The sequence below is a fragment of the Melopsittacus undulatus genome, chromosome 3, assembly GCF_012275295.1.
Source record: "Melopsittacus undulatus isolate bMelUnd1 chromosome 3, bMelUnd1.mat.Z, whole genome shotgun sequence".
NCBI classification, from domain to species: Eukaryota; Metazoa; Chordata; class Aves; order Psittaciformes; family Psittaculidae; genus Melopsittacus; species Melopsittacus undulatus.
The window spans coordinates 115410972-115429103 of record NC_047529.1 but is presented as its reverse complement, the minus strand read 5'-3'; the positions used below and the strand labels follow the sequence as shown (position 1 = coordinate 115429103).

Genomic DNA, 18132 nt, shown 5'->3' with positions numbered 1-18132 from the left:
TCTTAAAGTCTTTCCCAACCCAAACCATTTTAATAGTATCTATGGAGATCCATTAAATAAAAACAAATATAGCTTAGGAAAAACTCTAAATCACAGTCCTGTACTGATTAGAATAGCTTTACTTTCAAATACAATAACTTCACACAGAAAATAGGTTTTTTAACCCAAGAAGCTGGTAAACTGTAAACAGACTTCATACAAAACTATGAGGAATGGAGGAAACATGAAATGAGGAGCTATAAATCATCTAATGACTACATTTGATGCACACAGTACAAGACACTTCAAATTCTTTCTAGATGATTATTTTCTCTACATATTGAGGTAACCTCAATCCAGTAGAAAAGATGTTCAGTTTCTGCAGGGCAACTAAAAACATAATGCCTTGAAGACTGTAATTTTTAATACTCAGGGGTGATATTATCCAGTTAAACTAATCAACCTGGGCAGACACACCCTTGCAACTCATTCCAATCACATTGCCAACAAAGGTATTCCATCTTACACAATGCCCCATCCCATTAGAAATGGTACAGATATCCATAAAGCCCCCACCGTGGCACATACCAAGGATGATCTACTCCAAGTGGGCCGTCGTCGGATAGGGGGAGGAGAGCTTGATTGTCTGTGGGAGAAAAAGGAAAGGGAAATACTAGAAACTACCATATTTCAACTGTGATCCAAGAATGAATGGGAGAAACGAGATGAAGAATTTTCATGTTTGCTCATTAATGAGATTTAAAATAATGAAGAAATGAAAAGAATTCCAGTTCTTCTCTAAATACAGGAAGTATTCCAGTTCCAAAATACACATGCCTTCTGTTCATTATCCTATTTGGCTAACTTGGAAACACAAAAAACTGGCTTAAAAATTAATCAAACAAGTCTCTTAAGCAACACAAACTGAACACAGGCACAGTCTCAGGTGACTTAAGGTGAACATTAAAGCAACAACGATTTGATGAAATTCATAGCAATCACTTCAAAGCAATGCCCACAGACCAGGAAGGGGAAAAAGCAATTGGTTAGGTAAAACTAGCAGAAGCACATACAGTGTTAGAGTAGCCAGGTGCAGTGGAAGCAACAAGGAGGGTAGGAGGAAATACAAAATGAGGAAGGGAAAGAAACAAGTTGAAGGAGGCAGAAATATAGTGCTTACGTGAAGAGAGGAAAGGTGGGATTTGTCCTCTTACAGTTTCTGATCTAGTGAATGATGTTATGTGCTATTAGAGGAAATGCACACAGGAAAACAAACAACTATCATTTACACACAGAGAGCAGGAAAATCACATGGCTAGAAAACACACATTGGCATATGCTGCCATCAATGTCTGTGGCTCTAACACAGAAGCTGATACCATATGAGACTGGTAAGGAGAGCAATTCTAATGGCAAAAATACATTTAAGTTCCAGTTATTTCACTCAGTGACCTCATAGGATTCCTTATCTTTATGAGTCCAACTGTTTGTGAGTTGGATATGAAGCTGCTACATACACCCCGTTCATGGAACCCACATACTTATGGCTCAGTGTTTAGTAATAAACACAACCAAAACCTATTGCTTCTTCGGTCTGGATTATGAACAGTAACAGAACAATCCTCGCCTGCTGACCCCAATATACAGCTTCAAAGGGGAAATATTCCAAGATGACAGACTATGGGATTGTGTTTTCTTTCTTGACTGTCACAAGGGGAGACAATCAGGAGCTCTAAAACCTGAAATGCATGGTATGTTGCTAAGAAATGTCTTTTCTGGTCTCCCACTCCCCTCCCAAGAACTGTAAGCACACCTGAAATCAAATCAACATCTTTATTCTGGAAGTGAAAAGATCAGCTCATTGATCTCTACATTACCCCGGCTCACTGTATGTTAACATAATGTGTGTCTATGTAACGTTAGGAAGTTAAGACTTTCAGATCTTCCCCATTTTGGCTTTATTTTCCAACAGATGGCATCACCCAGTTGAACAGATGGGATGTCCAGCTCTAACTAGAGCTGTTGAGAGACATGAAGCTTCTTCATATCTTTCCCACTAACTGAATTGGAAAGGTTCTGCAGGGAATTCACGTTCTCATTGCTATACAAACCCCATACATCATGGAAAGTCCTCAAAACTCTGAACCTCTAACAGCTAAATTTATCTCAAATTACAATTGCTGCTTGCTAATATAAAGGAAGCATTCTCAGCTTCCAGACTTCTAAACTGTAAGTAAGGCCTCGTGAATTCCTCCATCAGTTAGGTTGAATCCGCCTGTATGAGAGGACTAGCTTAAGGCCAAATTCCTTAGTAAATGCTCAAAGTAGAGCCTAAAGGAGACTTCAGGTTCAGATTTACAGTCTCTGCATCTTTGTGCTCATACGGCTACATGGATTAATGTTCCCACGTGTCTCTTTGGCACATATAAGCAGCAGATAAATTATACTGCCCAAATTAGAAGATGACAACCTGTGTTTTCCACCACCCTTAGCTGCTAGATGGGTAGTGCATCTGCTACTGCAATTCACATTCTAACATATGTCACCTTTCACTCCAGTTTATCCTAGTACTCTGGGTTATTAATGGCAGAGATCAAGGCCTTTAATTCAAGACTCCCTGTCAGCTCTGTCTGCTCAGGGAGCATCACGTCTTGCATAGCTCAGAATGAAATTTCATTCTCAATTGTCTGCTCTTGCTGGTGGTTAAAACGAAGCAAGAAAAAAAGGGAAAGGGGAAAGAAATAACTGAGACAAGTGACTAGAAAAAACCCAGATATGCCAAACCTCAGCTCAGTTTCAAAGCAGGATATCAGCAAACAGCTCTGAAGAAAAGAGTACTCACTCTGTGCAGATTTTGTTCTGTTTATAAAACTTGTGTCTTGCTGCAAACAGCCGTGAAATATATTTGGCATTTTCAAGATCATCCTTTAAACACAAGAGAAAAATGGGAGAAAGAAAACGTAATCATTCATTTTGTTATTCTTACCAAGAAGTAACAAAGATGAGTTTTACACATCCAATTGCAATAAGGCTTGGTAAGGTCCATCATGTACAGAATCTGGCTGCCAAGAACATGTCTAGTGCCCTCAAGAGCATTCAAGGCATTGAATTACTGAAATACAGTCGCATGCCTTTACACGCTGCCACTTCAATGCTAAGTCACAGCGGGAGGGGAGGAGGGACAACAACAAGAAATGGCTCAAGCCTGCTGGTCCAGTTTCTATCCTGGCCTTGGCTCAGGGAGATGTGATTTTAAATAGCACTGAGCAGCACTGCCCTCTGAGTTCCAGTATGTGCATGCATGGCACCTTCTGCCCAGTTTCAACCACTGCTCATGCTGCTATATTTATGGCAGCATGAAAGCGTGGCACTGTGGATGTTTCATCCAACAAGCACTTCAGTTTCTTGCAGACTTCCCAGCACACTATCCTTCAGGATTCTCAGAAGAGAATACAAATACTGGTAGTTCAATGAAGCTCATTTCACTCTGCATAAACTGTGAACTTGGGGGAGAGGGGTTAAGGTGAGTGAGCCCCTTTGGCAAAGTGGAATTTTAAAGGTTTCTATTCAAGTAGCTTTCTGATTACATCAATTAGATCTTTTCCTTACTGTGTGAAAGAGCACATTCTCTTCTTTGTTGATCAGCTCTAGAACAATGGAAGACTTGTTATGTGCTATATTCCCAATGTCATTCCACCTGTAGAGTAAAAAAATGCAGTAGAGTTTGCCAACACATACATTCAAATGTTTCACAAACACATTAAGAATCCCTTAGTCAACATGAGCCTCATTTGATGGGAAAGCTTTTCAGCGGCTGTTTGGTGAAGAAACAGGGTCAGGAAAGTAAGGAAGTCATGCTCTGATAAAAGGAGAAATAGATATTCACCTTTTAACCCAAAGCAGGAGAACCCCGAACTCTTTTTAGAAACACCAATTGGAAGACTCACAGTAACAGATAAATTGAAAACACATGAATGCTAAGCATTTTACTGAACTGTGGCACGTTTGAGCTGATTGATATTAGCCACGTGTAATGGAAATGATTATTTAATAGTACCATTCCTCTCCAAATGCTGTTTCTAACTTCCTCCAGTGCCAATTCTTCCTGAAGCAGGTTAAGCTGACAACACAGTTACGTAGGCTATGCATACCACATTAATACTCTGGTTTTATGTGTGCAATCTTTGTTGGTTCCCTCTTTTTTTCTCCAAGTAATTGTCAGGTTACCCAAGATCAGAGTTATAATCTTCTTACAAAGAGCTGACAGACATTGGCGTACATTGCATGCAATCCATGGGGATGGAAAGGACTTGTTTGTTCTGTTTGCAGCATGCATTCCTCTTCATGTCATGGCAGGATGCTCAAAGTGCGTATTTCCAGAGAGTAATGCTCCCTGCCTTACTATTAGTCTACAACTATCATTTCTACATGTAAAGAAACTTCTGGGTTTTGTCACCTGGCACAGCTCAAGGATTATCTATTTTCTTCTTAAAAAGAAGAAAAGCCATGGAAAAGGGAGCCCTAACATTTCAGATGAAAGCCCTTTGAAGGCAAAACCCACTCCAGCTGAAGTCTGATACAAGCCTTGCTACTGACTAAACATTAGCACACCTCATAAACCACATACTTTTGGCTGCACAATGTTCGTAGCCTAATAAGAGGCAGTAGTAGGAATCCACTTCAGATTAACACCACCAGTAATGGGACAGCCTCCCTGGAACACTAGGCATTTCTAGCAACAATTTTATACACAACAAACATTTACAAGAAGCAACAAAACCCACAAAAGAAGGTGAATGGAAAGACTGAAGTAATTCTTTATAACCAAACCAGCAAAACAAACAAGCAAGTGACACAGCCAGGAGTTTTAAACATGCAGAATGAGGAAATCCAGGGGTTTGTAGTGGGACACCTACATGAGACAACAAGATCTGTAGATAGGTTGAATGCCCAGGATGCTGTGAGGTTTAACAGGTTTGCATTCAGAAGCAGACATAATGGTAAGAAAAGAAAAGGGATCAAAGCCTTGTAAGTAGAACAAGATACGTGACAGAAAACTATATCTTTCTTGCTGTCAAACCCATTCACAGACATCAGCAATTATATTTCATCACATCTCTTACAGCCAAGAGGCCAATCCCTGAAAATCCATGATTGCTCCCCAGTTAGAGGATTCGCACTATTGAAATCACATATGTAAGGGAAAAAAATCCACACATGGAGCTCTGAAAAGAAACTCACTTTACTTATAGAAGACCCTAGTTTTTACCTATAGATCACAGTTGTCCTTCCAATTCTGTTTTTTATGAAGATTCCCATGAAGAAAATACCCAGGTGGATGTCATTTCCATGATTATCCTGCAGAGAAAGAGTAATATATTTAGTTTCATAAAGAAACTGGAAAATGCATGCTACCAAACAGAAACCTTCTTCAGGATGGCTGCAGCCCTAACCTGTATATTGCTGCCTGATAGGACTGTGATTTTTGTCATTTCAAAGCACTTCATTGGGTTCACTCTGTTGATTAGTGAGGACAAAGGCTAAACAAGACCAAGGTTCTCCTCTGTCAACCAACACACAGCACAAACTGGCACTGACTGTATAAAACCCCACATTCCCTAGCATTGTGATGACAGCTGTCTAGAGGCTGTATGATCAGGCAAAGCACTGAGTCTTCTTTCACATTCACAGTGTTTCTCCAGTCATCTGTTAAAACATGCAGAGATATCAGAAAACCACACCTGGAGATGGAATCCCTCTCAGAAGTGATACCCTTCATGCTTCCACCTTTAAGTACTCCTTGTAGAAGTTCACAGCATGTCACCCTAAAAGTACTTGTATCTCTATACAGATACTTCCTCCTTTTCTTCCCCCCCCCCCCCCATTATTGGGTTAAATATTCACCTGCATGTATCACAATGTCAACTGCTCTTACATTGTTTTTGAGAGGTTCTGTTGGTTTTGTGCCACCCATGTCTCCTTGAGGGTGCCTGTTTGAAATCAGTGCTCTCCTGCTCCATTTTGCAATCAGCTGTTTTCTTAAAACCATGCTGTTTCTTTATAGCAACAAAAGCTTAATGCTGTTGACAAAGAGATTTTCCTACATTTATCAACAAAACCAACCCCCCCTCAGCTGCATATATAGTAATTGATTCACACCTTAAATGGGACATAAAAATCATGCTAACACAGTGTGGTTAAAAAGAATTGGTAGAAAAAAAGGTTATGAGAGAAGTTAATGCACTGTACTTGAGCAAATTCTAGAAACCATTGGCTGCTCCTGCATTTTAACTGATAGATTAGATCTGTTCTCCTGGCCTTGCTCTACTTGATCCCCAGAAGGGAATAGTGGAGTATCTGCACCTGTATCTAAGTGTTAGGCCTTTGCAAACAAATGATGGATGCCAGTGTTCTAGCCTTTGCTTATGCCCTGATTCCAGTGCTGCACATACCAGCATTCTTCCGCATGCACTACAAGTCCCAGAGGTCCTATGGCTGGCAGTCTTCAGTTTAGTCTGATTAAAGGACTACATATTCCTCTACCTTGTCCCAGAGGCAGCTTTAGAAGGCAAAGAGACTGGGAAAATGTATTTGTACACATATAAATACACATCCACACACATCTCTTCTCCCAAGTAACAAGTGATAGAACAAGAGCAAACAGCCTCAAGCTGCACCAGGGCAGGTTTAGATGGAGCTGAGGAACAATTCCTGCCCCACAGGGTGCTCAGGCATTGGAACAGGCTGCCCAGGGCAGGGCTGCAGGCACCATCCCTGCAAGTGTTCACAAGCCACGTAGATGAGGGCCTTACATGACACAGTTTAGTGGTGGCCTTGGCAGTGCTGGGGAATGATTGGACTTGATGATCTTACAGGTCTTTTCCAGCCTGGTTGATTCCATGATTGTATGTGTATATAAGTATTTGTCTAGAAAGAAAACCATGTTTCTAACAGCATTTTCTAACAGGAACAAAAGAGGAATCACTCATTTTTCCCTTTATACTCTGTTCTAGTTGCCTACAAGGCCAGCATGCTGCCCTTTGCAAAACTGCAGGAAGGTGTTACCCTTCTGTCAGAGTACCCATTCTCTTACTACCTTACTGACATGTAGTAATATCTAATGACAATTCTAACACAGAAACTCTCTGAAGAAACTCTAGAATGAGAGGTAAGAGAAACTCTTACTATCTCACTGGCATGCAATAATATCTAATGACAATTCCACACAGAAACTTTGGCATCATATAGCATTAATCTGAATTAATTTAAGAAAAACATTAATTTCATTCATTGGCAATAAGCACTCCATAGTTTTCATTGTTGGGTAAAAGGCTTTCTTGCCATTGAGCTCCTCCCCTTCAGGCCAATTTTGAGATGGACAAAGGATCAATTCTGACTTCAGCAGAACAGGGTTATTGTTTGGGGTGGCATTTGGTTTGGTTTTACATTCCAAGTCATCTTTAACTAGCAGGAGAACTGCTCATAGTGCACCATGATACCAGGCAGCCCATCCATGGCAGACAGGGGCTTCCAGTGAAGCAAAAGTGACAAATGCAAAACAATCCCCTCCTTCTCCACTTTTAAATGTGGGGAGGACCTGTGTGCACATGTAAGAAACTAGGAAAAGGTAAAGTTACTGCTTGGTAAACAGCAACTTAGAAGGACACGAGACGTTCTCATCTTCCCATCCTGTTAAAGGCAATGAGAGCCAAGATTCATCTCCTCAGACAGCACACAAACAAACAAGGAGCATCTCTGCTTCCCAAGTGAGCAGTCCCAGCACAGAGCAACCTCTTCTGTGAAAAGGGATTTTCGGGAAGAGAAGTAACACTACAGACCTAAGGTATCCTCATGCTGCAATGTCCATTCAAACCACCAGCAATCATTTCACCTTCCAGAACAGTCAAGCACGCCCTGTCTCTTTTGGATAAACACAACTTGCATGTATTCCAAAGGAAGCTGCAGACTTCTGCATCGTTTGATTCAGAGGTTCCTTTATAATATCCACTAACATACCTTCACAGGGAAAATTTCCTGTCCAAACCCATCAAGGCGTTCCACTTCACTGATGTACATAAGCTCAGCCTCTGCTGCTGTAATGCCACTGCAATTAGAGTAACAAAAGGCAGCAAATGGTTCAATGTTACACGCACACAAAAAAACACTAGTGAAAGAACAGGAGGTTTGCAAACCCACTTTGGGGATGGGGCCTAGAAATGCACCACACAAAACTGGCTTTTCACATTAGGATCAGAAAGAAGAGGATGTACTCAGTGTTGCTAAGGTAAGGTACAAAGCACAGTTCAAATTACAGGAGAAACAAACTGAACTGATCATATTACTCAGTTTCTTCAGCACACATCAAATATTTTCCATGCTTTCTTAAAACATCAGGCCATTGCATCAGGTTATGTCTAGTTTTGGATGGCAAGTTTGAGCCATATGGGTCCGAATTTGCATACAGACTACACATACCCATTGACGTTTCTTAAAATGACTTAAAAGAGAAGACCTACATCTTCAAGTCAAAAACACAGGCACTAAATCCAAATATTGAGCACAATCTCTTTCGCAATAGGAGAACAAAGTGGGTGAAAGCTTCTACACACATGTCTACACATGCTCTTGTCACAGCGCAGGAATTCAGACAGATTGCAGTTCTCAAAAGCAGGTCAGAATAGACTGCAGGTTGCTCCAAAAGAAAGCCACCATTAATGTTCCTCCTCTTTGCTCCTCACCATAGCTTAGGAACAGAAATACAGGAACCAGAGAAATACTTGGGAGAAAGAGGGACAGAAAAGAGGTGGAATGTGATCTACCTGCTGAAGTGAGGATAAGTATTTGTCCTTTGTGTTAGGGAAATAGCACTAAAGAGCACAGCAGGGGAGAGAAGTCTTTCCTTTCAAGTCTGGGAGTTAACCAAGATCACACACACAGCCCATGGCAGAAAGAGCAGAACAGAACCAGGCCTGTTCATGGCCAGCTTGGAAGCAAACTCTTTGGTTTCATCAAAGGTCCAAGCTTGCATTGAAACTGAGAACAGCCTTATACTCAGAGACTCCTATTTTCCTCATTACAACCATTTTCTGTCATACAATAGGGAGTGCTGCATTCTCCACATAATATTCCCATTGCATTTCATGTAATAAAGCTTGACATGTAAATGCATAACCTAACACAAGAGCCTATTTCCAGTGACGTATAGGCACTGCATTTTATTAAGTACAGCATTCTAGATGCTCAAATCCTTCCACCCCCAAAACACTTGGATGACACAAAAGAAGCCTGCTTACAAAGGTGTTTGTGCTGCAGCACTAATACATCCCCTCCTAGCCTAATTATCAACTAATTATTAACAACATATTGTATCTTTTCCACAATGAGACTTAAAACCCAAGGGCTGTTATTTTCTTTCCCATTCCACTGACAGCATGTGTACCCTCCTCCCTCTGGAATGAAAGAAAACTCTCTGTCAGACCCTCAGATTCCCCCTGCTTAAGTCACAGGGTCTTTCACCATGAGGATTACACAAAACCAAGAAGGGAAAGGATGCTACTCCATAGTGCAAGTAGTGTTACACAGGCTCATTAAACCTTATGGTGCAGGTGCTTGTTCATTTGGGATTAAGTTCCTTGGCCATTTAGTGTTCACAAGAGGCTGATAATCTTTTGTAATAGACTAATTAAAAACCCCAATGAGACCCAGCATAATAGTAACATGAAGACAGGTTACTTTGCCCCTGCCAGAAAAGCATGGGGAAGAAGGAAGTACTAGAAGAATGATGACTATGAATAATCTAAACCATGACAATGAATAATCCAAACCTTAACACGTCAAATTTACCTGTGAGTTCGGTGCTCCTGAGCAACCTTTTGAGTCAGTTCCTCCAAGACAGCTTCATCCTGGGTCCAATCCTGTAAGAATACGAAGCAGCATCAAAAAGTTATCCAAAGAGAAGGATGTCAAAATGCGAGTCAGGAATTAAGATAGGTGTTTCAGGATCATTTCCTGTTCATGCTCTTCTAGGTCTTTGAGAAACAGAGACCCTATCACCAACTGCATTGAAAATTCAGAGCAGGGATGCTGAAAACATGCAAGGAGAACACAAGAGTCTGATTTCTTTTATGTCTTTTGCAGGGAAGATAAAAAGTTATTGTTGAAAATAAGGTTAAGATATTTATTATTCCAAAATAGAGAGCACAGATAAGGAATCTTTTCCTGGATAAGGACCAAACAAGTCTTTAAAACCACTTGGAAGCCTACAAATTAGTATCTACCTTTTCAACCAGGGCAAAATTAACACATAGACCATGGAAAATGAAGTCATGGGCATTGCAGTCCTGCAGGTACTCCTTAATCTCCCTGAAATCCCCATTGAAAGTTTTGCTACCTCTTAAATCTGCAACAAAATCTACTTTATGTTTGCAACACATTTGTAAGCACCTCTCCTGCAAGTTTCATACTATGTAATAGCAACAATTCAGACATAACTGGGAGCAGGTTAAGAAAGGAAGCGTACTTGTAAATTCAAGGCCAACAAAAAACCCAAAGGAAGCTGAGAAGCTTTCTTGCGAAACCTCAAAGTTCTTATTTTTGTATTCAAAAGCCTTAAGGCTGCATGTACTGCACTGAAATCCATTGCCTGCTTCTTGCACATTGGGGCCCTCCCCTCTGCTATTTGCTTCTGCCACACAAAAATGTGAAAGTGGTAGCGTGCTAATGAAAAATGGCATGGTACATGCCTCTGCACAGCTACGCACCTGTGGGGTGTACTGTGTACATAACTTTGTTCTTTTCCCTGCTCAAGAAATGCCATTTGACACACATTGGAGCCTCGCAAGATCAAACAGTACAAATGTAGCTGCCCCTCCCTCACCTACCAGCTCACTTCACTAATGAATTTATAGCAGTGCTCTCGTTGGAGGCTCTTTCTGCACCCGAGATTCACTCAAATCCTCCCCTGCTTACTTCAGGACTAGTTTATATCTGCAGCACTTAGCAACTGTCACTGAACATACAGTGAAATAGCACTGAGCAGCAGTGAAAAGAGCAAAGGCAAGGCAGTTAGAGAAGCATCTAGACAAACAGTTGGTTTAAGAGCAGGCTTCTGAAGACTGTAGACCTTTGCTGATCTCGTTCAATTTAGCAGCAGCTGAATAGAAAAAGAGTATCAATATATTGAAAAAGCTTTGCAGAAGTCCAGTAATTTACAAAGAGACAGCTTAACACATTTCTCTGCCTGCATTCCCAGACATCTTTCCCACCTAGGCTATCGTACACAACTTCCTAAGGCATCAACTATACACAAGTTCATCAATCCCTTATCAATAGATAAAGGATGCCTACCAAAGGAATCCTGCTCCACCAGTCAGGCTAACACAAGGTTCTTATGAAAGGTCAATACTGAAGCCACATTCTAGCTATACAAGGCATATTCCAGCCTCTAGACATTCCTTAATTTCCCTTCCTTTGGCTGACTCTTTTTCAGGTGGCATTGAACTCTATCAGCTCAAAATTGCACTTTCTCCTCATGATACCGCTGCTGTCACCTTTTTAGACTCAAGAATGGACTATCTGCTGCAGCTCTTGTACAAACAGTGCTGGTAAATGGGAAGAAATGCTTTGGGAAGTGCCTTTCTCAAGCCTGCAAATTACAATGAGATGAATCATTCTCCCTTTACCGCTCCACTAATTGCAGAGGGAAACCAGATGCCTTCACTTGTAGGCAGCTACACTCAGGGCATGGGAACTCCACCCCATCTCCAAACTTTTCTTCCAGTTACAAAGAATTCCATGATCTTTTCCATTTTATGAAACTTCCACGCAGGAGTCGTGCTGATGGATTTGTTCCTCTGGGATAAAGTCAGCCTTAGCCTCAGCAGGCTTTTCTTTTTTCCCAAGTTCTCCTCTAATCCATTATCCCAGAGAGGTTCAATGTTATGGATTGCAAGTGCTTGGCATTTGTCAGTATAAACTAACATTGTTAGTGACCTAAACCACTTCCTTCAGCATTCAAGTTATTTGCTAGTTTCCAATGTAAGTTTAAAACAAATATACAGTATAGTCCTTAGAGAACATTCTGAGAAGGCCTAATTCATGCTTCACTTCAGTCTAATAGTCAGGTGATGTAAATCCACATTCTCTCGAGGAAAGGCTGCATGATTTCCCCTGTGACACATTTACTACATCAGCAGCCCTCATATCCCTTCATTATGCCATGTTAGAAGTATTGTAGTACAGTTAATATAGACCTTTTTTAACAGCTACAAGCTCTATTTTGATTCAAGAAGTACACTTGTTGACACCTATGCTTGGTAGAGGCATAACTGGAAAGGGACTAAAAAGGGGCTGAATTTCCATAGCACATGGAAACTTTGGGCAGCAAAGACTTTTTCTACTATCAGTGGTTCAGAGCTGGTGCTTTTACTCTGTTATCAACAAAACCCTCTGCGAGGCATGGAGAAATCTTTTGTCAAAGACCCCAAAAGAGAGGCATAGGGAACTCACCATAGGAAACAAGACATATTCCCGGAGGAAGTCATGAGATTCAAACTGATCATAGTCTCCAAAATCCGCTGGAAAAAAATAACACAATTCCTCATTTTAGTACTTTCCACACATGTTAAGACCGCACTCAACCTTTGCACAGATGCTTCATTTCAAGTGGGCGAGTTCTCTCTGAAGCCACAACCTAGAACAAAGATTTCTGCTTGCACTTCAGCTTTTAACATGGTGGTCTGGAAATAACAGTGTTATTACCAGAGATCAAATAACAGCCAACAAGTAATTTCTCCCTTTTGATCCTTAATATTATGACCATTTGCAATGTGTAACCATCAGGAGGGGAAAGATTTTCTGTAGCCTTTGTGCACTAATACCACTATCTAACAAGGCTGGGATTGCTCAGCCTCTTGAAAAACAGTGTACACTCCTGCTTCACTAGCTTTTCCAATCCTGACCAGGCAAAAACTAACCTACCTCTGGTACAACTCTACATACCTGTACAAAAGCTGCTTAGTTTTACAATATAGGGGGTTACAGTCCACTTGACAACTGTATTAAAAATTGCTAACAACCAGCATAGTTGGGGGGGCAGAGGAAGGAAGGTCTTATCCTTCTGCAACCAACATAACAGTACAGAAACAATGCTGGTCTAATGTTTCTACTTGCTTTTCTACTTCTTAAAGAGGTACTTGTCTCCATGCTCACACTCACTCCTGTGTTGGGCTGAGGATTCCTGTCTAAATATCCTTGAAACTGTGGACTTCTGAAAATGCTTCCTAAAGGCTAAACTGCATTAAAAAATACAAAACAAAACCTACATGTATCTATCTGTTAAATACACAACAGCTTGTATCAAAAGAATATCTTGCCAGGAGGTTCTTACTTTATATTAATTGAACTGGATCAAACACCATCTACGAGATTCTCATATAATAGAAGTTGGAAATCCCCACCATAAATCACATTATCTAAACATTCTTTCAAAGCTTCGAGACAATTTCACGTATTGCAGGATGCCAAAAATGCAGTTTCATTTTGTTTTCACCTCAGAGTTATGTTTTAACATAAACAGAAAGAAATCCAAATGGACATGAAACAGAGTCTGTAAGTTTAAAAGCAACAAGTATTTCACGTATCTTCAGTTGCATCACATGCATAGGACAAAGGGAGTAATACAAGGTCAGGAATAAAGCAAACAAGATTAGTTGCAGCGTTCTGATGCAACGGGCTTTGAAATATAATAGATTATGTACAAGTTTCAGAATCACAGTGATTACTTCAAGCTGACCACAAAGCCTGACTCACTCTCAAAGTCAGCAAAAAGCTCCAAAAACACTGGGCCAGTGAAACATATTCAGCCCTAGTTTACACACTGGAAAACATCATTTACTTAAACTGCAAGATTCAGTACTGTATCTAATACATATATCTCCCTTTATTAAAATAACATTCCAGGATGTGACAAGAAACATTTTGTCTTCAATTTTTAACCAAGAAATAAAGTACAAAAATGGAATTTCTACTACTGTAAGATCATACCAACATTACTCTCCATTGAGCCTTTAATTTTTAAGAATCTGATCTTCATGTTTGCTATTTACTTCCCCCCTATTAGAGGATATGCCCAGAGCATGATAGCTGAAACTCTACCTTAGTCAGTCATAGATAGACTGAAAAGTACTTTCTCCAAATACAGGGCTTCTTCCTCTGCCCATATACATTCTATGATCCCACCTTTATTGACGTACTTAAGATGCTCAGAATAAAAATCACATTTTAAGAAGCAGCTTACTACCAATTTATAACTCACATAACAATTATGGTCATGTGTTCTTTCATATTTCAGATAGCACCAGACAGCAAACCAAGTTTTTAATTAAAGGCAAAATTAAAGCTGCTGCTATGCTCTTTGATGTAATTACATTTCAAACCAGAGAACATAAAGCAAATTCATTACTGCAAAGTGCTCCGTGGAGGGGGTTTGAAGAACTGGAGCTTTGTTCAGATTCACTTACGTGGATTTTTAGATACAGGAAAGCTACACACTGTGATGTGGTCCATCATTCCCTCCCTGAGGGTGTGTTTCATCGATGGCAGTCCACCTATGCACTTTTAAATCAATAGAAAACCCAGTTGTTCTGAGTAGGAGTAATGAGGCCTTCGTTAGTGCCCACTCAACATATAAAACATATGGAACAAACCAAGAAAGCCAGTGCTGGAAAATGGGCTATCAGGTCCTGTCATCTTACCTTGCACTGCCAAACCAGCTAGTCGAATTCCCTGCTCCAATGAAGAAAGCAACCGACCGTCGAGAACATCCTTTTTCACCTGTAGGTAATACTGGTATCTACAAACAAACACAAAGAGCAACAATTAGAACATTTACATCTTTGTACATTTCTATGCACAGAGACAGCTGAAAGTAAGAAAAACTCCCTCACAAACAGGTCAGGCTGTTAAAGCAACAGTTTGTTCCTGGCTTTGGATGTTCCACATTACCAGATCAATATGATCCCTACAATGTGTGCAAGGCTTCCAGGTGGATGTAAAGGAAAGGAAGAAGTTCTGACTCGTGTTCCCTAGTCCACATAGGAGAGAGACATTTTGCTGGGATTACCTCCTCCATCAGCCTTGTAGAGGTTACCAAGAACCATGCAATCACCAATACAAAAAGCGGCTGTTCCATATTTCTTTTATTGTTTTTGCTCCAGTGTCACCATTTGATGGAAGAAACAGAACTTTAGCAATATACTTTAGCCTACTGACACCACTTCAACTACAGCCCATATAAAAGCCTTTTGTAGTTGGCCCCTCTCACCTGTGAGGACAATTCAGACACACAAATCAAGCAAAACCAGCTTCTAATATCTGCAATAACCGATCACGAGAAAACTATGTCAGTTTTAACCACAGCAAGAGGACTTGCACATTTCACCTTACATTTGCAATAGAGTGGATTAAGACAAACAATAAAGCTTTCCACAAAAAGGCTTAAAAAGTTACTGTCCCCATCCATGCATCCCTCCCACTTACTGAACTGGACCAGACCCACAGCAGATCTGGCCAAAGCACCAGGGATATGTACCAGTCTCTCTGGCATATCAAGTCTAGTGGAGGCAGCTTTGTTATATAGTTGAGTAACAGTGATGTAGTGATGTAATGCTCTCACATCCATCAGCTTAAACTTTTGGTGCAGATGTATGCAACCTGTCCCAGCTGAGATGAAACACAGTTCCTTGGCAGCCAACATGCATCCTCATCAGGTCTGAGCCCAAAGGTACAAGTATTGTAGCAGTGCAGCCACACTTCATGCATGCACCACAGCCTCATGCGCCCAACCAATAGCTGAACCAGCTGGCTATAGTTTGAACCTTTGGGAACAGCAAAGAAACTATTCCAGTCTGGTCTTAGACTGAAAATCACCTTCCCAATGGGAAAGAACCACCAGATAGCATCACCCACATTACAGGGACCACTTTCTCAGCCTGTCTTCATATGGGAGGTGCTCCAGGCCCCTGATCATCCTCGTGGCCTCCTCTGGACTTGTTCCAACAGTTCCATGTCCTTTTTATGTTGAGGACACCAGAACTGCACACAATGCTCCAGGTGAGGTCTCACAAGAGCAGAGCAGAGGGGCAGGATCACCTCCTTTGACCTGCTGGTCACGCTCCTTTTGATGCAGCCCAGGATACCGTTGGCTTTCTGGGCTGTAAGCGCACACTGAACCTGGCTCATGTTCAGTTTCTCATCAACCAACACCCCCAAGCCCTTCTCTGCAGGGCTGCTCTGAATCTCTTCTCTGCCCAACCTGTAGCTGTGCCTCGGGTTACCCAGACCCAGGTGTCACTATGTGAGCTGAGACTTTGTTTGCTTGGGTTGCAAAAGGAGATCTATAATTTGAGGCAAACCAAACATTCTACAAATGGTTCAGCTATAGATTCACTAAGGAAAGCAGTTCCAGAACAGCAGCTAAAAACATGATTCATAAGCCTCCTATTAGGTGGTTTAGTTGGGAAAGTATATGGAAACTGAACAGAAGTTTGCAATCTGCACCCCCAAATAATAAAAGAAATTAAAAATTAAGACTTAGAAAGCTTTAATCACAGAGCCACTCTGGCATACTAGAGGCAGAAGAGATACCACCATAACCAAGTGGTCTGAGAGCTGAAATCTCTCATCTTCATTGCTCATTTTGGCTTAAACATCTTTTGCAGAATGGTTGTGTATTCAATATAATAAAGGCTACTATACTTTGCCAGCCTGTAGCCAACTCCAAGGGGAATGGGAGTGGACAACAAGTCTCAACAAAGCCATAATTATATCATTTCCCAAAACTCTTTTTAGCCAATATAGAAAACACTAAAAGTACATTTATTTCTATTGCATAAAAAAGCACACTTTATAAAAAGTAAATAAGCTGCAAATGGACAACCATGAGACAACATCTGAATTTCAGAATAAACACCTGAATGTTGGCAATCCATACAATATGGGCTCTTTTCCCTCTAGCATACTACTAATAAGCAGCAGATAAAGGTACTGGTTTAACATTCAATTGCAACACCCAGATTCAGACCCAGCCACAGCTGTGTAAATGTAGAGAAACTCTCATTTGCCCATACAATTCCACACAGACCTCCCAAGATCAGGATTCCTGTTTGTTCTCCTGTCACTTCAAGTTGAAGAACATGTGTCACTGAATTCATTGTGTGTCCCCATCAATACTGTTTGTTTGATGTATAACCTCTGCTGCTGTTCTATATATACAGAAAATAACTCCATTTTACTGATTTCTGTCCTTTACAATGACCACTGTTTCAGGTACCACAAGCCATGTAGAACCTGACCTGATCAATATCAGAAGTAAGATCTTTGCAGAGAAATTAAAGGATGGTTTACAAAAGGAAACCATGAGTTAGTTATGCAGAGTAACTGAACAGAGTAACCTGCATCTTCACATTGTTCCTACTGGTGACTTCCATGGAGAACCAACAAGGTAAATACTTCATTAATAATTACTCCATATTATCAGGCCCACTAGCATTAGTAACCAAGCAGCATCAAACTCTGCTAGGAAATGAGAAGAACAGAAGGAAAATGCTTCCTGTCCCAGGGATTTACGATCTATAATACACATTTCACATTTTACAAAGACATGTAGTGATAGGACAGAGGATAATGGCTTTAACCTGATAGAGGGAAGATTGAGATGATCTCTCAGGCAGAAGCTCTTCCCTGTGAGGGTGCTGAGGCGCTGGCACAGGGTGCCCAGAGAAGCTGTGGCTGCCCCATCCCTGGCAGTGTTCAAGGCCAGGTTGGACACAGGGGCTTGGAGCAGCTGCTCCAGTGGAAGGGGTCCCTACCCGTGGCAGGGGTTGGAGCTGGGTGAGCTTTAAGGTCCCTTCAACACAAACCACTCTATGGTATTTCATATGCATACATAGATCTATATACAAAAAGGTGATAGGATCAGTCAATAAGGATTAATCCTGTTTGAATCCTGTACTGTGATCAGTCTGTATTATTTTCCCCTGGTTTTACTTTCCCTCTCTGTACATTAGGGACGGAAGGGTTTGGAACATTCTCAGTATCTCTAGTGCAGCAGGAAACACTGAAACTTCCCTTTTCTCTTAAATCAATCAGTGTGTT

General features: G+C 40.9%; 1 protein-coding gene across 1 annotated transcript in view; it reads right to left on the bottom strand.

Moving 5' to 3' along the window:
- PTPN14 (protein tyrosine phosphatase non-receptor type 14) overlaps positions 1-18132 on the bottom strand; it is a 67056-nt gene that overhangs the window by 22886 nt on the left and 26038 nt on the right. The window contains exons 3-10 of the mRNA XM_005143874.3: positions 14733-14830; positions 12487-12554; positions 9823-9893; positions 7996-8083; positions 5249-5337; positions 3589-3676; positions 2822-2904; positions 568-625 (exon numbers count right to left, since the gene is read on the bottom strand). Of these exons, the coding sequence (XP_005143931.1) occupies positions 568-625; positions 2822-2904; positions 3589-3676; positions 5249-5337; positions 7996-8083; positions 9823-9893; positions 12487-12554; positions 14733-14830 (643 nt within the window). The remainder of the gene's footprint in view (positions 1-567; positions 626-2821; positions 2905-3588; positions 3677-5248; positions 5338-7995; positions 8084-9822; positions 9894-12486; positions 12555-14732; positions 14831-18132) is intronic.